At 49.4% G+C, this 23,686-nt stretch overlaps 1 protein-coding gene across 1 annotated transcript in view; it reads left to right on the forward strand.

Annotated features, from left to right (window-relative positions):
• Window positions 1–23,686, forward strand: part of XYLT1 (xylosyltransferase 1) — a 317,608-nt gene that overhangs the window by 76,444 nt on the left and 217,478 nt on the right. Inside the window, exon 3 of the mRNA XM_027098118.1 lies at window positions 10,298–10,336. Coding sequence (XP_026953919.1) covers window positions 10,298–10,336 — 39 coding nt within the window. The remainder of the gene's footprint in view (window positions 1–10,297; window positions 10,337–23,686) is intronic.

A 23,686-nucleotide genomic window follows, 5' to 3' on the forward strand; every position in this document is an offset into this window, starting at 1 on the left:
GCGGGGGATGCACCCCCTGTACCCCCTGTAGAGCTCTCCACTCCATCACCATGTGTCCACATCCTGGGATCCATTTTCCCCCAGTTTGAACCAGCAGTTCTGTGTGCACCTCTTGGAAACATTCCAGACATAAAGCACTGCTGGATCACAGTTTTCCCAGAGCTGGGATACGCTATCTTTTGAACAAAAGATGTCCTAGTTAGAGGCTCTGGTGAGGAGCTGAAGAAGAAGAAATGAAGAAAAGGTTGGGGGGGGGGGCGGGCAAGGACACACGTAGACATTTATTTTGGCAAAAAAGGATGAACCCAGGATTTTCTATCAAGAAACTTGGATTCTAGACTGGGTTTTGCTATAAATGGTGTGTGGCCGTTAGGAAATCCACTTCCCATTTTGGATCTCATATGCCTCACCAGAAAATGCTGGGTCTGATTCAGGTCAGGGCAAGAAATGTGTTTCATCTCACTGGAAAGCAGGAATCTACTGGTAGTGTCTGCTCATAGAGCCGTGTCGAAAATTTGAGGCCTATCAAATTTTCTATCATTGCTTAGTCATATCCACCTTGGGCATCCTATAGAGAAGCTGCTGCTTACCTACACTACATAAGTATCTTTCCAGCATTCACAGTCTTAGATTCTGGGGCTCAGATCTTTAAGCTAGATCCCCGTGGAACAGAAAACCCACTGAGCAGTGCCAGGAGCTGTAGAGCAGAGCATAGTGTCTTTGGGACTCTGGACAGTGTCTGCAGGACACCTGGCAGCGTTGGTTGCAGTTGGGCCACACGCCATCTTGGCAACCACAGCCAACGGGTGCCAAGTTGGCAGGTGCCGTGCGGCCTGTGCCTGGGAAAAGGTAATTATTGGGCTGAGCTGGAGATGCGCCTTGTGTTCTGAGCTTCAGGAAGGCTTGTGTACAGGCCGAGCCCAGGTGGCCGGCCTCAGAAGGACCTAGAGCCCTGGACGGGCTACCAGAACCTCTTGTCCGGCGTTGCTCAGCTTTTTCTCGGTGTGTGGCAGGCATGCCTTCTTTCTGGTCTGAAATGCCTTCGAGCTGTGAAAAACAGAACACTGTAAAGTGACAGTAATTGTCCTCCGAGAGGAACTACCATTTGTGGCTTGCCTACTCAACACCAGGACTGGGCAAGGCTCTGATACACCATCTCACTCAGTCTTTACAGTGACTGTCGAGATGGTTATTATATTGTTATTCTTATCATTATTATAAGTTAAATATATTAGCTGAAGATCCACAATGAGGAAATGGGAAGATCCGGTATTTCCTAATACCATGTAATCCAATTCCCTGCTCTATAAGGCTTCCTAGTGCTAGCAACTCACAAAACTATGAGCTGTGGTTTAGTGATTACGATTTACCATGTGGTTGTCCCGCTGGAAAACAGTGTAATTTAGTGGTCCAAAAGCGCAGCCTCAGGAATTAGGCTGTCCTGGTCCAAATCCTGTCTCTGCCACTTAGTAATGAATGCCTTTGAGCAAATTACTTTCCCTCTGAGCCTCAGTTACACCATCTGTAAATTGGGGCTATTAATATCTACTAATGATACCTATTAATACTCTAAGAGTTGTTGTGAGGTTTTAATGAGATGGTTCTTACAACCCACTAAAAATAATGTCTTGTGATCAGTATGAGCCCCGTGTTAGCTACTATTCTGATTATTGTCATCATTGATCAGCCATGTGACCCTAGGATAACTGCGTGATTAAGGGGGAGGTGACGATACAGTTGTTTGCCAGGCAGCAGCCGTACGGCCGAGAGCTTTGCTTTCTGGCAGAAATACATGTCCAGTGTCTCAGGCAGGTGTATTCAAAACGTTGTCGTTCTGAGAACTGTCATTCCGTGTACTTTGTAAAGAATTACAAAACCTCTGTAGGCACACACAGAACAAAGTGTTATATATGATGGTTTAGATTTTTGGTAACCGTCTGTGCTCGAAGATACACACACCGAGCTGAGAAACACAAAACTCACTGCCGAACTTCCATGAGTCTGTGGTTTCTCCTATCTTCCCAGGCTGGGGATGGTCAACTACCAACTCCAAGGGCTGGAGCTTCATTTTGAGGCTCTGTTGCTCATTTCTGGGGTCTGGACTAAAAAATGTGGAGGGAGTGCAGAAGAGCAAAGAGGGCTCTAAACTTTTAAAACCTTTAAGACAAAAGAGAGACAGACGGAGCGAGGAAATTCCACCCCATTTTAAGGTGCTAACCACATCTATCACCATCTCTCTGAAGCAGTGAGAGTCCCCTTGCCCTCATTGTGGGGTTTCTGCTTTCTCCCCTGAGTCCTATTTGACGGTGAGTTTGCATTTTCTAACAAGGTGAGTCTGTGTGGTGCTGGCCAGCTTCACATTCCAAGTGCAGCCTTTCTCAGAGAACAAGGGCGGTCTGTGTCCTTGGCATTTCTCCCTGGTCTCCCAGTGCCGCCTGCCATGCACGTGCCCCGCCTTCATCTCAGGAGCCACGGCCGTGCGAGATAAGCTCGCTGTGACATCCCACAGGGACGTCTAGACAGAAAGCCCCATTGTGTGAGCACCCTCATGGCCGTGACCAGATCTCGAGAAGGAGTTGAGAAGGGGTCACACACCCCTGGGGAGGGAATGGTGGAGGGAGGAGGGTTGATGACAGGGTTTCTGGGGCAGGAGGGATACCGTCACCATTTAAGTGGGGAGAAAGGAAGGGGTGGAAGCCACCCTGCTAGAGGCTGAATGTGTGTGTCCCCCCCAAAATTCATATGTTGAAATTCTAACTCCCAATGGGATGGTATTAGGAGGTGGGGCCTTTGGGAGGCGATTAGGTCATGAGGGAAGAGCCCCCATGAAAGGGATTAGTGCCCTTATAAAAGAGACCCCAAAAAGCTTCCTCGAATCTTCTGCCATGTGAGGCCACAGCAAAAAGACAGCTATCTGTGAATCAGGAAGCTCTCACCAGACACCAAATCTGCTAGCACCTTAACCTTGGACTCTCAGACTCCAGAACTGTGCGAAATAAATTTCTGTTGTTTATAATCCACTCAGTCTGTGGTATTCTGTTAGAGAAGCCCGAATGGGCTAAGACACACCCATCAGGAAATTTCCTGGGGGCACAGAGCACGAGCACCAAAGTCCTAAGCATGCGTTAGACACTTGGTGGCTGGCTGGCTATCAGAGGTTGGGGTCGTAATAGAAATTTTTGGTTTTTCGCTGACTGTCCTTCTCACCTTGGATGCTTTCAGTCTTGTATTATTCGGGATATAATCAGGGGTTCTCAGGTTTTGGCCTGCGTAAGACTTGCCCAAGAGTATCTAATAAAAATGCAGGTTCTTTGGATCCTTACCCAGAGATCCTGATTCAGTAAGTTCACGCTATTAGAAACACCAGGATATTGGGTAAGGGACCAGTTTCTGGCAGTTTACAAACCTGAGCACCGGTCCAGGCTCCATCCCTTATCAAATCTGTGTTTTAGAGCAAATTGTCCTCCGGAGCGTCAGTTATCTGATCTGTAAAATGGGGATATGAGACTTCCCTTGGCAGAGTTGCAAGTAGTTCGCATGCTTGGCACAAAGTAAGCATTCAGAACAAAGTAGGTAAACTTACCCATTTCACGGCCGTCCAGTTACCTGCAATAACTCTCAGTTCAGAAGAACTGTGGTTGAGTAGGGTTGGGTGTGGAGGGATATGTCTTAGCCTTCATAAGCCTGGAAGAAGAAAACAAAGGGAAGGTTATCTTCGAGCTTAATTTTAACCCAGGGACCAGACAGTTAAAATAGCGGGTTTTATTTAATGTTCACGACAACCTGTGATGTCAGTGGTATCCTGTTTTCAAGGCAGGAGGTGACTGTGTATCTGGGTTCCTGTGCGACAGTCCAGGTTTACACCTGTTAAGCTGGTGTAATAGTTATCAGTACTCCTTCTCACTTACAGAAGTGGCCAGACAATACACTCTATGCTTTACTTTGTTGCAGTAGCTCTGTAGGAGAATACAGACCCACCTGTTTACATTGTGTAAATGAGAAAGGGAAAGCTCACAGAAGCTGTGGAGGTCACTAGTCTAAGTGGTTGTTACCTGCTGACTCGCCAACCCCAGTACTTGGGAACATGATTGTATTTGGAGACAGGGCCTTTAAAAAAGTGATTCAGTTAAAATGAGGCCTTTAGGGGGGCCCTAATCCAGTCTGACTGGTGTCCTTGTAAGACGAGGAAATTTGGGCACACAGAGACACATAGAGACTCCTGCACAGAGGAAAGAGACCACGTGAGGACACAGTGAGAAGGTGGCCGTCTGCAAGACGAGAAAAGAGGCCTCAGAAGAAAACAACCCTCCTGGCATCTTGATCTTGGACTTCTAGCTCCCAGAATTGTGAGAAGATAAGTTTCTCTTGTGTAAGCCACGTAGGCTGTGGTATTTTGTTATGGCAGCCTGAGCAGACTAAAACAGCGGTTATGCATGATTTGAATCCAGAGCTGACCCCAAACCTGCACTTTTTTCCCGTGAATGAACCTTCTTTGCCCCATGCCAGGCTGCAGTACAAGTGACCTTATCCGTTTAGGTTTCTAGCCTGACATCCAAACTCAGCTTCCACTGGGTGGTCTCCAGTGAGCCAGTTTCTCCAGCAGGCAAGGGTGCTGAGTTTTTGATCCCATGAAGAGCTCATTGCATTTCCTAAGGCACCTGGTGTTTGACAGTGACCAGAATAAGGTCCAGTCTCTGGATGGTGGAAGCTTCCTCCTTCTATCGCCAAGCAGAGGGCTCCCGGGGAGAGCACCACCCAGCCTTCTGCAGTGTTGTCCTGGGTGTGTCTGTGCTGAGGCTGTACTATTGGGGCCCATTGTCTATATGCTGACTTGATGGGCCTCGGGGAAACTGGCTCAGAAGGCTTGAATCACAGGATTGTCTCACCTGTACACCGAAGTCATCACTCAACACGCAAGAGCAAACGCTATCTTATGATATCATCAAAGCCAAGGAGGAGAACGCCCCTTCCATTGACTAAGGCTTACGCAGGTCTCAGCATAACCAGGAAAGCCAGAAATGTTTGATGCATGCCTGGAATGAAAATGAACAAATTCTTCCTCCTCTCTGCTTTCTTTATGAAAGTTTAATTGCTTGTTAAAATTAGGGCTTTGGCCCTGGTGGGCTCGAAAGTTTTTGAGCCTGGCTTCCTTGTCTTACAGGCAAGACTCGAGGTGCAGACAAGTTTCAGTTCTGCAGGAGCTGTAATCAGGCTCTTGCCTCTCTTTTAAACAGCTTTGGGATGGAAGGGCACACAGGGTCCCTTTAAACTCATTTTTGTCTCCCTCAGGGTACCTGCCAGGCATAGCGCTAGCTGCTGAGTTGGAACACGGTAAACATTTGTGGACGGGTTTGGCGAACTCTGCATGGTTCCTGCCATGGCACAGTGACTGCATTTTGTTTTTAGTCACCTCACATGTACTGATTTCGATCAACCATGTCCACTACCTTTTTAAAAAAATACAGATACTAAAAAAGGATTCCAGTAGTTGTTAAGGTGGTACCTTTCATTTGCTGTATTCTTCCTTTAGATAGACATTCTCTAGGTTGCAGGATTAAATTGTCTAAGGTGGGACGATATTCTCAGATAAGAACTGGTGTAAAATAGTGGAGCACAGGTTTCCTGAGTGTGGGGCGCTGGGATTGAATCCGGGCTTCAACACTATCTGTGTAGCCTTGGACAGGTTATTCAGACCATAGAAACTCTATGGTCATCAGTTTCCCCATCTCTATCATGGGAGTAATGGTGGTTCCTACCATAAAGTTGTTACAGTGGTAAATGGAAAGATGCAGGTATAGAGGTTAAGCCAGTGCCTGGAACATGGGAAGAACTTAACAAATTATTAGCCATTACTTAACAAGTAACTTGGGAAGTTAATAGCTACTACTAGTATTCATGACTGTTCTGAACTGTGGTCAAGTAATATGCCCATGGGATAAAGTTTAGAATAAGCCAAAAGAATGAAAAATGTCTTCATCTCAGGACAAGGGCACTCTGAGTGATGATTTCCATTAATGTGGCTGTCACGGCATCTAAATGAATTCAGAAGGACTGGTATGTTTAGCAAAGAGGGCTGAAGGCTAACTCATAAGTAGTGCAAGATCCTGATGGTCGAGTAATTTCTTTGCTTGGTGTAATGTACATCTCGCATGGAGCCTGGCACGTAGTAGGTCCTCAATAAATGATAGCTATCAGTTTGGTTATTTCCGGTTCCTGGGATGTATTTGCAGACTTAGGGAGAGTATGCATCATTTCGTTTCCAAGGCTGGACTGTCTGTACAGTATGTTTTGGTTCTATCAAGGTCCATGTTTGGAGAGTGTATCTGCCACAATGGTGCAGTATGACAGATCAACCTGAAACTCAATGACTGGAAAGAACAAGCATATATTTTCTCCATGTGTGAAGGTTGGCTAGGGGTTGGCTGATCTAGGCTGGGTTTAGCTTCAAGCTGCAGATTGGATGGGGTCTGCGCCGACTGTCTCTCATTCTCCTTGGACCAGCAGGCTACCTGGGGCACATTCTTCTTGTGCTGATGGCAAAAGCACGAGAGGTCCTGCTCAATCACGCAGCCACATTTCAAGCTTCTCTTATGTCCTAACTGCTAATGGGCAAGCCCAAGTTCAAGGGATGAGGAAGCACGCTTGGCAAAGAAATGCAAAATCACAGGAACAAAGGGTGTGGATCTAGGGAGTGGTGAAAACGAGGGCCACTTATTCAACCTACCCAGTTCCCCAATTGACTTCCTCCATGTAGTCATCGCAGTAGATGATATGAAAGGGCTTTCCTTGCTTTAGGTGGTTCCCTGGTTCCCAGTCCCCACATTAAGATTCTAAAAGCACTCCACTGTAGCATCCAAGCACGTTGCAGGTTCCCCTTTGGTCTCTGGGAGCCTTTCCTCTGACAGACAGGAGTTTACTGTAAACCAAAGAGTCCCAATTTAGACAGACAGGATGGATTAGGCAGACAGCATCAATGACCTGGTTCCACTTCGTTAGCCTTTCCAATTAAGGAGGATGTTACTGAAAGTGAGACCTCACAGAGGTGCTGTCCTACCTTGAATCCTCTGCACTGAGCCTCCGTAGGGAGAGTCTTATATTTCAAATGTGCACAGAGGAGGGGAACACAGCTTTCTTGGCAAGTGAATCCCAAGTGTCAATGACATGGCCATTTGTGAGTTACTTTGTCTTCTTCTTGGCTAGGTGATTAACATGCTAAATAGATAGCATTTTTGCTTTTGTTTTTCAGAAGCTTTTTAATGAATATTAGTCCCCTGACCCTGAGCCCAGAGGGTCTTCCTCTCCGTTGGAACACCAAGTAAGGAGTTGGTGCGACACTGTATCCAAGGATCAGGCTCTGGGTCTTGTCAACACAGTTGTCAGAGGTTCCCTGTGGTTTCCCAGGAAGGTTTTTTCCAGTGGAGTTGTTCATAGGGGTTCAGGATGGCATTCTCCCCTCTCCACCCCACCCCACCCAGTGGGATTCTGAGCAGTGAAGAGTAATCCCCAAACAATAGCCGAATGGGCTGTGAAGTACAGCTTAATTAATCTGGGCACGCACCCAACACCCTGTGCAATGCTTTGCAAAGACCTGGCTTTAAAAATGAGGCTAATGTCTGAGTCTGAGAAGCAGCTTCTTCTCTTCTAGTCAAAATCTGGATGGTAGGATCTGAATAAGGAGAGGGACAGGGCTTCCCTGGTGGCGCAGTGGTTGAGAGTCCGCCTGCTGGTGCAGGGGACATGGGTTCGTGCCCCGCTCCGGGAAGATCCCACATGCCGCAGAGCGGCTGGGCCCGTGAGCCATGGCCACTGAGCCTGCACGTCCGGAGCCTGTGCTCCGCAACGGGAGAGGCCACAACAGTGAGAGGCCCGCGTACCGCAAAAAAAAAAAAAGAGGGACAGACAGACACACGGAGACTGAGCTGAAGCACAGACTTGCCTGCTGTCACTCACTGAACAGCACGGTGGGATCTGACCCACACTGCCCGGCACAGACCAGGATGATGGCCTTGCCTCCTGGCAACTAGCATGGGCCCTGCCCAGCATGCTTGCCTGACACAGGGAAACTGGGAGTACAGGGTCCACTCTCCCTGCATACGAGTGATACAGGAGCTGGCTGGGGGGCTTCGTGAGAGATGCTAAAATAATGAACCTCACTTGAAAAAAAGTGGTTCAGTGAAGGTTCTTCCCCGTCATAGTTGTTACTGCTTTCCCCTTGAGAAGGAGCTAGTAAGGGTTTGAAGACAGAGGCCTGCAGTATTTCTCTTAAGACTTCTCCAAGTTCCTTTATGGGCCAAGGCTGCAACGTGGGAGAGAAAATGCCCCTCAGTCTCTTCCTGAGTACGAGGAATATTCAGTGCCAGGGTGGAATGTGAAAATTAGAGTGAGACGTTCTCTTGGCAACAGTCTTTGAGCTGCACCGTTGGAGAAGTGCTGGGAATTAGAACAGGAATCAGGAGAGAGCATTCCCTCGTCTTGAAGGAAAAGTCAGTACAGACCAGAACGCAAAATGATCCTGGGGTCAGGACTCCACGCTCATCACAATTAGGTACCAAAGAGAAATGAACAAGAAATGAGTGACAGTGCACCTGGGGTAGGGGTTTAAGATGTTCCGCTTTCTCTACACTTCCTTCTTTTAAAGTTGTGGAAAGAACACTTCACATGAAATCTACCCTCTGGGCAAAATTTTCAGTGTACAATATAGTTTGTTAACTCTAGGCTCTGTGTCGAACAGCAGCTCTCTGGAGCTTATTCATCTAGTGTGAACAAAATTTTGTACCCGATAAATAGCACCTCCCCATTTCCCTCTCCCTCCGGCCCCTGCCAACCACCCTTCTACTCTCTGCGTCTATAAGAGTTTATTTTAGGTTCTTCATATAAGTGGAGTCATGAAATCTGTACTCTCATGTTTATGGCAGCCAAATTTGTAATAGCCAAAACATGGAAAGAACCTACATGTCCGTTGACAAGTGAACGGATAAAGAAAATACATAGTATGTACATGCACAGAGGAATTTTTTTTTTTTTTTTTTTGTGGTACTTGGGCCTCTCACTGTTGTGGCCTCTCCCGCTGCGGAGCACAGGCTCCAGACGCGCAGGCTCAGCGGCCATGGCTCACGGGCCCAGCCGCTCCGCGGCACGTGGAATCTTCCCGGACCGGGGCACGAACCCGTGTCCCCTGCATTGGCAGGCGGACTCTCAACCACTGCGCCACCAGGGAAGCCCTGCACAGAGGAATATTATTCAGCCTTCAAACAAGAAGGAAGTCCTGCCGTTTGTGACAACATGGATGAACCTTGAGGACACCATGCTAAGTAAAATAAGCCGTTCACAGACAGATAGGGTGTGATTCCTACATCTCCTTCTTGTTGACAGCAGAGGCCAGTGAGCTGGGGCTAATTTGCACGGCTTCCTTGAAGCCTGTGTTGGAAAATCTGCTCGGATAAAGCAAAGCTTCCAATTGAGTTCGCACTGAGGGGCCGTAAAAATCACGCCCATTCTCTGTAAGAGGCAGCTTGAGGTTACTTTCCCAGAATCAGGAATCCAAGATGATGAAGCTCAGAGCTGACATAGTCCAGACAAAAATAGCCTTTATGTGCCAAGCTTCCTGTTTTCTTTGGAATCCACTTGCTGAAAACCATTACCTCCTCCCCAGCTGCCCCTTCCTCCTCCGTACCCACCCTGCCCCCCACCCAAGAGTTCACGTTTAATGACCCGAGACATTACCACCAAGCATTTCCAGTCAATTGGCTTTTGTAGCCAGTGAATGAATGGGACTTTCTCTGGCCTTCTCTCGCCTGAAAGGAGTCTTCCCCAGCCCATTGGAATGTGCCACACAGACCAGGAATTAAGCTCTTCTTTTCCTCTCAGTCCTTCCCTCATTCTTTCCAAGATCAGACACAAAGTGGTGGCCTTGCCCCTAATGGGGATTTTATATTCTTTCAGGTTTATTTCTAATCCTCTTACGGACCCATCTTCTCCTTCACATCAATGATTTGAACACGCTTTGAGATACTCGGCGAGGGGCCTTTGTTTCTTATTTCTTTACGCTGACACTTCATGGTTGTGCACGATCTCCACGCGGGTGTCCCTGTATCCCCCTAATGAAAGATTACAGCCTCCTTCGTCCTGTGGGTGTGGGAGGAGGTGTGGGGGGGGGAGATTGGGCCGGGCTGTCCTCCTGTCACGTGGAATGGGGGCGACAGAGGGGGGCCAGCTTCCCCGCGGGGTTGCTTGATGCCGGGGCAGTAGGTTACACTTCTCCCACCGCTCACGTGTGTTTTCTCCTCTTTTCCCACAGGCCGCACAGCCAAGCCCTGTGATCACCCTGGAGGCCCAGGTGAGTACCTTCCCGTGGTGTTTGTCACTTTCTCTGCACTGATGTCCCCGGACCAGCTCTCCAGGGAGCGTTCGTGCATCCTCTTGGCTCCAGGACTCAGGAAGGCTGGACGGACACATAAGGCCATCCTCCTGCCTGGTTGGGATATGTGCGTGCACCCACATGTGTACACACACCAGCTGATTGTTCATGAGTGTGTGTGCACACATGCATGTACCCAGGTTCTGAAAGCACCGTAGGAAGAACCAGACGTGTTTCTTTTGAGTTTTCTTCTGCCCTTTGCTTCCGCCCAGAAGTGGCGAGGAGGTGAATGCAGGGAGAGAGGGAAGGCAGAGAGGAGGCATGCAGTGGGGGATGGCTGCCCTTTCATGCCTTGGGTTTGGAGAACTTTCTCCCCGGGCAGTTAGTTGTGTGCTTGTGTCTGCTTGCGCGATGGGCCATTCTGAGGAATGTGAATCACGGTGGCATTTCTGTGCTGGGGGCGGTGGGGGGGCAGGTGACCAGTGGGCCTTGTAAGGAGGGAATGGCCCTTACTGTCTACTTTCTGCTTTCTGGGGAGCTAGGACAGAGGGGCAGCTGTGAGTCCAGCAGACCCAGGTAGAGCCCCAGAGCTGTGTCTTCTGGACCTGAGGGTCACTGAACCGCTCAGCCTCTGTCTCCCCATCTGGAATATTATTACCACAGGGATCGTGCCTGCCCTGCAGGGCTGTGTTGAGGAGGAAAGGACAGGGTGTCTGTGAAGTCATCAGTATGGCTAAGTGCTTGTGAGTGTTAGCTTTTTTTTTTTTAACATCTTTATGGTGGGAGTATAATTGCTTTACAGTGGTGTGTTTCTGCTGTTTAACAAGAATGTTAGCTTTTTAAACCAGTACAACGGTGCTTTTCTGACGGGACTTGAAGGGGGTGTATCTTTGGATGGATGGTTTCCTTAGCTCTGGTCAGACAGTAAACAGAGAAGCCAGGGTGGATGCCACCAGCGCCCCACAGCTAACGGCGTGTCAGGCGAACGCAGCTGAGCTTCTCAAGGCTTCTCGGTGACTCCTGCACATCCTGGGACCAGCTGCGCCCTGCTCTTCACCCTCATCGCGGGCATCTCTGCCCTGCCCCTCCTTCCTTCATCAGAAAGGCCGGACGTTGGGAGGACAGTGGATTCTCAGGGTTTCTTTGGGCTCTTGTGGCCTCTCACTACCCACCCCTGCTCTCCCCACACACACTTATGTCGGCTTCAGGGATGACCAGACAACAAAGCTGGCAGGAAGGAGCAGTGCGGGGGGACGTGGAGGGGATAAACGCCCAGTTTTTAGCCTCTGTTTGGCCATCCTCTGGTCTGGTTTTTGGCAGACTTCGGCCAGTCACCTGTCACCTCGGCCACGTTTGGCAAATGTGAATTGTACCTGTGCCAAGTCACCTAGAAACACATCCTCCCTGAAATGAACATATTTTACTTTCAGAAGTAATGTTAAATTAATACAGTTGAAAAGCTCCTTTGGGTGCCCGCTAAAATCACTGCAGCGTCCTCTCAGAAGTATGGGAGCCATACCTGGGGACACGTGTCTCTCTCCACGTATTTTGACAGAACGTCCAGGGCGGGTTTTTGAAATGCTGGCCCTTCTCTTCTTTATCAGTCTTTCCCCAGAAGGAAAAGTTACTAGACTCAGGGAGACCCCTGGGCAGATAGTCCGCACCCAGAATTCTGGAAGCCAAATCTGAGGTGGAGTGGCTGCAGCCTGGATGGTTCTGTCCTTTGCCCTGCTGTATCTTTCGCCCCACCAGCCCTTCAGAAGCTCCATGGGAAAGAACGGTCACATGCCCTGGCTCTGGGCTGTGACAGCTCACCCCTACCTACAGTGACCTCTCCCCGAGTCACATCCATCGGCCTGAGAGACCTGAGCCCTGGTCCGCACGCAGCCAGCTGTGGCACGTGGCCGGCTTTCTGGAGCTCGGTCTTTGGGGAGCCGTAGGATGCTGTTGTCTTTCCCCGAGTTCTGGTTTCCCCTGTTAAAGGGACGTTGGAACCCAACCAAAGTGCAGATGTTTTGTTTTTGTTTTTTTTGTAACTGTTGGCACAAGCCCGTGGCCAGATCTGACTTTGTGCTGGGCCTCAGCCCATCATGGGACTCAGGATGGGATCCTCTTCAGCTGCCTGCAGGCAGGTCAGATGAGAGGGGCAGGGAAAGGTTCTCTGGCAGGACATGGCACCCCAAATATTACCCATATAGCACAAGCGAGGTGGCAGATGTGGCCGAGCTTGGAAGAGCCAGCCATGCAGAGGTGAGTGGTAGATGTGCTCTGAGCCCTGGGTCAGTTCCCACTTCCTCCCCCTGTGCCCTTTGCTCCCAAGAAAGCCATCACCTGCTCCATCCTGGAGCACAGGTGCCACAGGTGGGCCTGAATTTGATATTTCACCGTGAGCCATGTCCGTACGTCATGCTTCAGTGGCGTGCCTGTCCAGGGTCCAGTCTGCATAGGGACGTTGGGCCAGCCAGGGACCCTTCCCTCCACGCGTTCCCTCTCTCCCTAGTCCTCACTGCATCAGCCCCCGCCCAGTGCTCAGTGCATCTGTCCCCGGGCAGCTGTTCTGAGTTGGAGGGGGCGTGGGATTGCTTGGCTGCTGAGGCCTCCTCTAGTGCTCTGCCACTGGCACAGCAAAGCTTCGCGTCTGTTGGCATCAGCAGGACTGTCTCTGCTTAACGGCCAGATTAATAGGATGAGGGCGTCGAGTAAGGTTTAAATCCCTGGTGTCAGCTTTCCCTCAGCAGGTTGCCCCTGGGCGGTACCGAGGACTCCCTGACTTGCAGTGGTGAATACTTTTCTAGTCTCCAGATGGTGGTTACCCGGGAACCAAGTGACCTAGAGATGAAAAAAAAAAGTGTCTGAAAGGAATTTGAATTTGGTTAGCGGCATCGTCAATGATCCCCGCTCTTACTGATATTTACCACTTGCCAAGAACTGGCTTCTCCCACTGAATCCTCAAGTGCCGTTATTACATAGGTCTTTTCATGATACCCGACTTCCAGATGAGGACCCTAAGGGTCAGAGAGGTTAAGTAACTTGCTCAAGGTCACACAGGACCTAACATTGGTGAGTGTCAGACTTGGGGCCATATGACATCAGAATCTACCTTCTCAACCTCTCTCCTATTTTTCCAGGGAAAAAAAAGTTGCCTAGAAAGATTTGCTGATGCTCAGAAAAGCTGGAGGGACGAGCCTGACGTATGCACCCCAGGCTCAATATAGATAAATAGATAGACGGATGGATAGTGCTTTGTACAAGTATCCGCAGATGTACTTAGGTAAGTAGGTAGAGGGATGATAGATAGATGATAGGTGGGTGGATATATAAATAAATAGATAATAATGCTTTACATGGTGAGTGATTCTTTGACCGATAGTTTTGCCACAAGGCTGGTAGGTAAAAGGGTTTAAGCCATGGACCCAATAGAAAATTTATTTTTAAAACAACACAAATGAAACATCTCCCCGTGCATCAGTAGTGTTTTGGTAAATATGAATGCTCCTTATTTGATTCTCATTGATCGCCACGATGGTTTATCATTTCTGAATTCACTCCAACTGGCAAGGCCTCTCGTTATTCAATTGTAGCTTCTGTCTCCCTTCCTGCCACCCCTTCCCCCAACATCTTCACTGTCAATTACTTCATGGCCTCTGCGCCAACAGTGAGATCCCCTGGGAGGTGTAATAAAGGAACTCTCAGGACCTGAAGATCAGGGGCATCAGGAGGAAAACTCCCGACTACTCAGCTTTCAACAACCAACCAGGAACTTGAATTTCTTTGATCAACCAGCCGTGGGTATAAGGGGAGGGAGTTACATTCACATTATTTAATGGTGATACTGGGGACATTGAAGATTGTGAACAGAACTCACAAAGAAAACGAGTAGTGGGTGGAAGGAAATCAGTCGGTGAGAAATTCATCCATTCATCCAGTTGGTTATTTAATAAATAGTCTGGGGTCCAGGAAGAGGCCAGGCCTTGATGCTAAAGGTACGGCAGTGAACAAGACAGAAGGTACCTTGCCCATGGAGCCCCCATTCTGCTTGGGGGAGTCAGACAGTGGATTTAAGAGCAAATAAATATGCCCATGGTTTCAGGGAGTAATGAGTGAACGAAAACAAGACCGGCGTGTCTGTAAGTGGGAGTGACCGGGCGCCACAAGGGGGAGAGTGTTCAGGGAAGTCTGTCTCTGGAGGTGAGTTTTAAGCTCAGGAGGTGACATCTGAGCTGAGAGCTTACAGTAGAAAGAGTTAACCAGGCAAAGGGATGGCAGTAATTGTGTTCTGAGAGTTTTGCATATTATATCTGGGTTCCTGTAACAATAATGCCAGTTCTCCGTAGAATCAATTAAAAGTTTTAGCTCCTTGGAGCTCCTTCAATGCCTCGGTGTCATTAGAACGTCAGGATGAATAAGGAATTACCTTATCAGACAAGGGTGAAGGGCAAGGACTGAGGGGGTGGGACAGAGGAAAAGGGGCTTAAATTTGGGACCATCCAGTCAAACTAACACCTGCGGTGAGCATTTTGACAGGGAACTTCTGACCTGAACAATGTTGTGCTGTGATAATGGGGCTTATGTGAGAAATCGGCTAATATTCATCATTAGCTAATTAGCTGGCTCCCTTTCAGCTGAACTGAAGCCTGAGTCTAAACCAGTGGTTCTCAACTTGGGGCAAGTTTACTACCTTCACACCTGAGGACATTTGGTGATGTCTGGAGACTTTTTTTTTTTTTTTTTTGGAGACATTTTTGATTGTTACAGCTTGGGGGCTGGGGAGTGCTACTGGCATCTAGTGGGTAGAGGCTAGGGACATTGCTAAACACCCTACCATGCATGCAGGAAAGAATTATCTGGCCCCAGATGTCAGTAGTGCCGAGGTTAAGAAGTGGTGGTGTAACCTCATGTGCTACGCGGACAGCTTATTTTACAAAGACAGTCCCAGCCACATAATTGTGACCGTGTAGAAGGGCGAAACTTGTTCCTTCCCACCTCCGCCTCCAGGCTCTTGGCCGTGACACCTCCATCCCCCAAAGCCTCTAGGTCTGAGTTGCCAGGGAGTGACTGCACACAGGGTCATGATTCATGATGTGTGTGAGCATGTGCACAGTGTGTGGAAAGGGGAAAAAACCTCTTAGAGCTAGTTTTCTGAGAGATGCTAGGGCCCAACGGCATTTGGAGAAAAATGCAGCATTTAAATTAAAAAAATGAAAAAGCCCATCTACGTGGCTGAGTTCAGAGAGGGTTGGGCTAAGGTTTCTGGACCAACAGAGTAGGACTTGTGAAAGCCTCAGCTTCAAGGCCCAGTTCCTTTTTCAGAGGCAGACCACAGCCTCTTCTGTGCAAACTTCTTTCTCCTGAAGCTCTTCCCCCACTCCCGGGATTAAAGCAATTGCTGTCTCCTCGCCTCGCTTCCAGCTCTGGGCTTCGATTAACCTTTTCCTCCGTGGAGAGCGGTTTGGGGAGTGATCAGGGAGCTTCTGAATGGCTCTTACCTGAGTCTCCAGCCCATTAATTCTTATGGTGCCTGGCATCTGTTGAGAGGACGTTGAGACCAAATTGCTTCTCAGCCCATCTGCTTTCCTCTCCAGAGCAGACAAGGCTGCTTTGAGGACAAGGCAAATCCCTCCGCCACAGTCTTTTCCTCTGGCTCTGATTTGCTGGGTCTGTAATTAGACCTGGTGGGAGAGGTGGGGCAGGGAGGTGACCAGCTGGACCACTGCCCGGGCCAGGACTTGGCTTGCCAGGCAAGGAGGCCGGACCTGGCGGTAGAAACGTTCTCAGGGAGGATTTGCGTTCCTATGGCCACGGTGCCTCTCTAGTCTGTATGACTCAGGGCAAACGAAGTGATGCAACATTCCATAAATAGCCGGCAAGTTCCCCAAAGTGTAGCCACATGCGCCGTTTCAAAAAATAGATCGTGTTGAGGTCATTATTCCTCTATTCTCCATGCGAGATGGCTTCTCCCGAGACATTGGAGGTTTGAGTTTAGCTGTTGACTGAGAACACTTCAAATTATTGCTCTTGTCAGTAATGACCAACATACATCGACTATAAGTTTACTATGAGCCGAGAACTGCACACTGTATGTGTATTTGTAAATTTAGTACCTTTAGCCAGTATCCACTAAGCACTGGTAACATGGGCTGGGTGCTCTTCTAAGTAAGCGCTCAGATTTCACAGCTGCCCTCGATGGGAGGTATTAAATCCTTCCTGTTTTACAGATGAGAAACTGAGGCATCACAAGACTAAGCTCCTTGTCCAATAGCTACCAAGTGGAGCAGCCGGGATTTGGACCTGGCAGTCTAGCAGGTACAGATCTTAGCCCCATTTTACAGACAAGCCGACTGAGGCCCAGAGAGACCGAGTTTCCTATAAAAGTTATACAGTCAGGGCTTCCCTGGTGGCGCAGTGGTTGAGAGTCCGCCTGCCAATGCAGGGGACACGGGTTCGTGCCCTGGTCCGGGAGGATCCCCTGTGCCGCGGAGCGGCTGGGCCCGTGAGCCATGGCCGCTGAGCCTGCGCGTCCGGAGCCTGTGCTCCGCAACGGGAGCGGCCACAGCAGTGAGAGGCCCGCGTACTGAAAAAAAAAAAAAAGTTATACAGTCAGTAAGTGGTTGAGGCTGGATTAGAGCCAGGCTACAAATGAAGCACCGTCTCCTTCGCTGCTATGTTGCTAAGACATAGATGACATATAGACAGAGAATAGATACAGATGATAGATAGGTATAGGAGGTAGAGATGTAGGCGTAGTTATAGGTCTGTAACTTAATTACATAATGTGTATGTGATGTACAGTGTATACAGTCAGCCCTCTGAATTCCCCATCCACAGATTCAACCAACCATGGATCAAAAATATCTGGAAAAAAATTCCAGAAAGTTCTAAAAAGCAAAACTCGAACTTGCCATTTGCTGGCAGCTCTTCATGTAGCATTTACATCGTATGAGGTGTTGTAAGTGATCTAAAGATGATTTAAGGTGCACAGGAGGATGTGTGTAGGTTATATGCAAATACTGTGCCGTTTTATATAAGGGACTTGAGCACCTATGGATTTTGGTCTCTATGGGGGTCCTGGTACCAATCCGCCTGGAAATACTGAGAGACGACTGTATACACATAATACATATATACATTATGATATCCATTATACATTAGATGTCATATATTATACACTGTACATTAGAAAATATAATTCTGTATCTATCAATATATCTAATTTATATCTCTATATCTGAACCTATGTCTGTCTAATCTATATCTAATGTATATATGTATTATAGTGCATATATTATTATAATGCATGTATGTGTAATGTATACAAATAGCATATATATGCTACATATAGATTAGAAAGATACAGAGATTAGGAATAGAGAGATAGATTAGATAGAGAACATATACAGATATGATGTAGCAATAAATGTAGATATAGACATAGATAAGATTTAGATATAGATATAGTTACAGATATATGTATAGTTACAGATATAAGTAGAGATAGAGACAGAGGTAGAGATCACTCCCTTGGCCATCCCCAGCAGACGGGTTTGGAATTATCTGTCCGTACGGAGTGAATTCCAGGTGCGGAGCCGAGGTTCCATGCAGCGGGAGGGTCCCCCTGCAGAGAGCAAGCAGAGTGGTCTCACAGTGAGAAGGAGACACTCACGTTTCCCTTCCAGCAGATGCACCTTCTTGAAGAGCACCTGCCCACACAACTTCCAGCACTGAGGGGAAGCCCACAGTGCCACCAGCTGAGCAACATGGCAGTGTCTCCAGATTTGCATCGAATTACAAGCTGGAGTCTGGGTGAGCAGGCGTTGCTCCTGTCTGGCATCCGTAGCACATGGACCAGGATCTTTGAGGCTCCGTGAGGTTTCCGGGCAGGGCGGTGTGAACCCAGGAGCTTAAAAAGAGAAGAATGTTCAGGCTGGGTGTGAAGGTTCTAGCTGTCGAGATAATTCAGTCAAGAAAATCGCTTTCACATAAAATAGCACGACAGAGGTCCAGGTGGAGGAGGGACATCAAAGTCAATACCCAGAGCCCAGACCTGGAGGATTTAGGAACCAGAGGGGATCTGGGTGCTGCTTCTGCAACATCGCCTGCATGTTTGCTCCACACCAGGGACTTTGCTAAGTGCTTTTTTTTTTTTTTTTTTTTTTTTTTTTGCGGTACGCGGGCCTCTCTCACTGTTGTGGCCTCTCCCGTTGCGGAGCACAGGCTCCGGACGCGCAGGCTCAGCGGCCATGGCTCACGGGCCCAGCCGCTCCGCGGCATGTGGGATCTTCCTGGACCGGGGCACGAACCCGTGTCCCCTGCATCGGCAGGCGGACGCTCAACCAGTGCGCCACCAGGGAAGCCCTGCTAAGTGCTTTTTATGTATCATCTCATCTAATCGTGATGGCAGCACCTGGGGAAGGGGCTCGCGTTCCCCTCCTTTGCAGGTGAAGACACTGAGACATTGACAGGTTAAGTACTTGGTTCAAGGCCACAGCCCTCCTGAATGGCAGAGGGAGGACCGAAGCCAGACCTCCGTCTCCTGCAGCGTTTGCTGTGCCCCCTGCCCCTCAGGGCTCACCTTTGTGCTTTATATGTGGAAAAACCCAGAGTGGCTCCACAGCTTTCACGGTCACCCAGCACGTTAGTGGCAGACCCGGATTCAGGTGACACTTCACCATTGCCAGTCAGATAAGCCACACGTGGTTCCTGGCCACAGGAAGTTCAGGCTCCGTGTGGAGGGTCAACAGCCCCACGTCTCCCTCACGCACCCTCTTGCTGATGCCACCTCGGATGTTAGGTCTCAGCTGAGATGAAGCGTGTTGGCTGTATTCTGTCCCCACCCGCCTCAGATCCACTCTCCACCCATCCTCCCTTCCCTGGGCCCCCAGAGGCTGACCTCGATGGATTTCATCAGCATGCACTTCTCATTGCTTCGGTCCAGGGGAGGCCATGGCAGGAGATGGGAGGAGGTGCGGACAGTGGGATGGGGTCATTTTCTGTGGGTTGGCTGAGTCGCCTGGGAGGGCCACAGCTCCTGTAGGGCTGCCCTGTCCCACAGCTACAACTGTTCTCTCCAGGACCTGATCACTCGGATCAGGTGGTGACAGCTCCCCGCTGTGGCCAGAGCTGCTTTGTCGGTCCCCCTTAGAAAGTGTCTCTTGGTAAAGTGTCCTCAGCTTTCCCTAGGAGAGTGGCCTCTGTTTCCTCGGGGCCTGGACACGGAGCCTCCAGCCCCTTCTTCCCATAGCACTGCCAGTGGGTTTTCCCAGGGTGAGTCACTGTCGTTTCCTGTCCTGTTGTGATAAAGTGGGGGGTCTTCAAACCAAGGGGTGGTCCCAGAAGGGGTGGGAGGGAGCAGTGATTCTTTTGAAACTGAATGCCCAGTTGTGGGTATCTGAGCATTTTTCTGGGCAGAGGATCAGAGCTGTCATTCTATTTGTGACAACCTCCCCCCAAAACCAAATCGAGAAGCAAACATTCTCAACACCGCTGTGCTAAGTAAAGCACGAGAGGACCCACATGCGTGAGAAAGATGCCCCAGGCTGGGGCCAGTTTGCTCTGAGTCTTGTCACTCACACCCCTCTGTCTGTCTTGGCTCTGAGACAGTGAAGGACTCCTTCACCCGGGAGGGACCAAGGTCTAGGCTGACAAGGCGGGGAGGGCAGGACTTCAGCTCCTCCCTGTAACCCCAGAGCAGACAGGCAGACAGAGACAACAGGCTATTTCTGCTGGCAGGGAAGGCCTTTGCAAACTCTCCTTTTCTCATTCTCCATCACACCTCCAGGAAATTAACTGTCTTAGCATTTGAAACTGATTTCTCAAAAGTGCCACCACCTCGCCTCTGCCTCTGAAAGGCCCTGGGAGGTCCAGCACGTGGCCATTTCTCCAGTCCAAGTGGTTCTGGCTGGGGAACTGGGCTGTCCTCTCCCAGGAGGTTGGAGAGGTGGGGTCCCAGCTCCAACCTCAATGCAACCCTCCCTGCTGGGTTCAAGTGCCTTTCTGAAAAGGAACATCTTATTAATAATAACCCCTTCTGATTTTCTTCTGGGAACTATAGCACTTATTTTTCCACTGAAAGGAAGGGGACTGGATGGAAAACTCAAGTTAGCTGTGGTACCAGATGGGTGGGGCTGAGGACAGTGGGACAGTTTTATCGTCTTGAGAAGGAAGAGCCCAGCCAGCTCAATGCTAGAAGAAAGAAACTCCAGCTATACAAGGGGCCTAAAGCAACTTCTTTGCCACACGCTCCCTGCCCCAATTATAACCGGCACCAGTTATGCGGTGGCAGGAGGTAACTTTCTCATGACATCATCCTAGACCCAGAGTCATACACAGGCCTCCTGGTGGCATCTCCAACTGGCCCACGGGGTTTTGGGGGGCAGGGAGGGGGTTTGAAAGGTTTTTGAAAAATTGGAAGGTAAAACTACATTGAGCCTTTAGATGTCAGCTAGTGGCAAGGACTAGCTGCCCCCTTTGGATGGAGCCCAGTGTCCTGGATTCGAATCCTGACCTCTTCACTTACTGAATGCATCACCTTTGAGAAGGTATTCAGCTTCCTGAGACTCAGTTTCCCCACTGGTGAAAGCAACCACGTCACCTACCTCCTTGGACTTTTAGAGGCTGGGGTGATGATGCCCACTTGTCACTTATAAACACTAACCCCACCCCGCTTTCTCTCTTGTGTCAGGAACAGACCCCAGAAGCAAGGGCTCTTCAGTCTCCTTCCATTGTCTCCCCGTGCAGGAATTTGCTTTGTCCTTTTTCTGGAACATTCTTCCTTCTCTGTTCGGATGGCTGCTTCCCTCTTTGCAGAGAGGGAAGTAGCATTAGTTAAATTACCGGAATGTTTCTGGCAGCTGAGCCAGGTGCTTGCGTCCTGTGAGTGGGCTGGGACGTTTGCCTTCACATGGGACAGGGCAGGCTGTGTTGTCACCACATAAGCAAAGCCCAGGTCTTCCTGGACTCCGAGTGGTCAGCAGAGTGGCAGAGGCAGGCACAGTTCTTCTAATGAAAAAGTGTCTTCTGGAGGGGAGGGGAGGGGAGATGAGGCTCTCCCACTAGCCCGGCCAGTGGAACTGCCCCTGGTTAAGAGCCCCACACAGCTTCCTTAGACGGCTAGACGGCCAGACGTCGAGCATCTCAGTAGCCCTCAGGCCGAGTGTGGGCCGGGTCTCATCAATTCTTCTGCCTCCCGTCTGCCCATCACTTCAGGGTCTCCCTTCCCCGGGGCAGCCTCGTCGTTCACCCTGCGCATCCACCAAGCTTGCTCAGCCGAGGCACTCCTGCCGTTTTGGACTTCACTGTGGGCGCTGTTCTGTGCAGCGGACCTGGGCTCTACCCACTACGTGCCAGCGATGCCCCCTCCCCAGTTGCAACAACCCAGAATACCTCCAGACACAGCCAGATGTCCCCTAGGGGCAAAGTGGACCCCAACTGAGAACCACTGGCCTGAGTGTGGTTTGCAGGGACCATGTCATGAAACGGTGCTGGGGAGGGTTAGGTGAAGTCCACGGGTTGGATACCTCCTATAAATATCATTGGATTTGACGTCTTTGCTCTCAAGTGACTTTATATGGGTGGGGCAAGAGGGAGAGTTTAAACAAACCGGCACATGCCAAGCCTTTCATTGCTGGCTAGATGAGATACGAAGGAAAACTCAAATGTTCCAGCAAACTCTGAGACACAGAAAGGTGAAGGGCCCGGTGTGCTCCTGGGGCCTGGAGACCCTAACCCCAGCTCTGAACACTGGCCGAGTTGCTTTTAGGCTGGGTGCCTGGTGAGTGAGGGCCAAGTTCCAGGCAGGGCTCCCGAAGCCTGCAAGCGTGGGGTTGGCAGATTTGCTGTGGTTTGGCGCTCTCAGGAGGGCGTGGGCTTGCCTGACACCCGGAAATAGTCTGTGGCTTTGGGACTGACTCTGTAACGTGTTCAAACCGGCTGGTTTTACTCCCCAGTTACTAACTCTAACTGTACCGCATTCATACAAGCTGCTCTTCACTCCCTGGACTCCGTGAAAGGGTCCTATGTGCGGAGCATCAGCTCAGAACAACCAGGCTGCTGTGTGCCGCGCCGGAGGTTACTTGTTTACGTGTTAGTTTGCCCTTGAGCGTTTCTCCACCCTGTTCTCTATGGCTAGAAACATGTTGGTTTTTAATTTTTATTCATTTATTTATTTTTAGGTTTTCCTTTTGGGACTTAAGATCTTTTTCTGGATTTGTTTTTCATTGTTGCTATGATCAGTGGTACATTGTAGTCTCCGTTTAGTACTATATGATTGATTAGTTCATTCATTGAATATTTATTGAGTGCCTCCTCTGTGCCAGACACTGTTTCAGGGGCTGGAGATACAGCAGCAAACAAGACAGGAGTCCCTGCTCTCACGCGCCCTCATTCTAGACAGATGGTGAACGAGAGATGTGTGTTTCAGTGTTATGTCAAATGGTGACAAGTGCTAAGGAGGAAAGTGAGGCAGGGGAGGGGTGGGCCAGGCCGGGTCAGTAGAGGAGGGATTGCCCTTTGACTGTGGTGGGGCTGGGGAGGGCCACCTGGAAATGAGGCAGCGTTTGAGCAGAGTCCTAAAGCGTGTGGGTGGGCGAGGAACAGAGAGCAGCCAGTGCAAAGGCCCTGAGGTGGGTCTTGCTTGGCGTGGTTTTTGCACCGTAGAGGCCAGTGTGGTTAAAGAGGGTGGAGGTGGGGCCAGAGCGCTAGGATCTTACTGAACCTAGAAAGGACTTTGCTTACACTCCGTGCTGGGAAGCCTCTGGAGGAATTTGAGCAGAGGAGCGACATGGCCTGACTTTTGAAAATGGGATTGGTTGCTGCCCTGGTGAAAATGCACGGTTGTTAGTCAAGGGCAGGCACAGGAAGACGGGCGAGGGAGGAGGCTTTGCAATATCCAGGGCAATGCAGTGGCGGTTGGGACCAGCACGTTCACAGTGGAGGCCGAGAGAAGTGGTTTGATTCTGGACACTTCCGAGAATAGAGCCAACTGGACTGACTGGGGGTTGAACCATATAAAGCAATACAGGCACACAATAACAAATAAATAAAATCAAATGATACAGAAGAGTATCAAGTGAAAGGTAAATCTTATACCCCTTTTTCCAGTGTTCAGAGGTAACCACTATTAACAGTTTTCTTATTTCTCCTTCCAGGTTTTTCCTTTGCATATTAATGTGGGGGGGTGTGGGGAAGGGTACATAGGCAGGGATTTTGTTTCCTTGAAACTGAATCTGAAGAAACATATTTTATAATAACTTGCTGTTCCTCTCTCTGTATCTTAGACGTCAATTTATATCAGCACCCATCACTCTTCTTCATTGTTTTTAACTGCCTTCCATT

This window comes from Aethalodelphis obliquidens, unplaced genomic scaffold (genome assembly GCF_003676395.1).
Source record: "Aethalodelphis obliquidens isolate GAN/ISIS:26980383/991018 unplaced genomic scaffold, ASM367639v1 scaffold120, whole genome shotgun sequence".
Classification (NCBI taxonomy): Eukaryota; Metazoa; Chordata; class Mammalia; order Artiodactyla; family Delphinidae; genus Aethalodelphis; species Aethalodelphis obliquidens.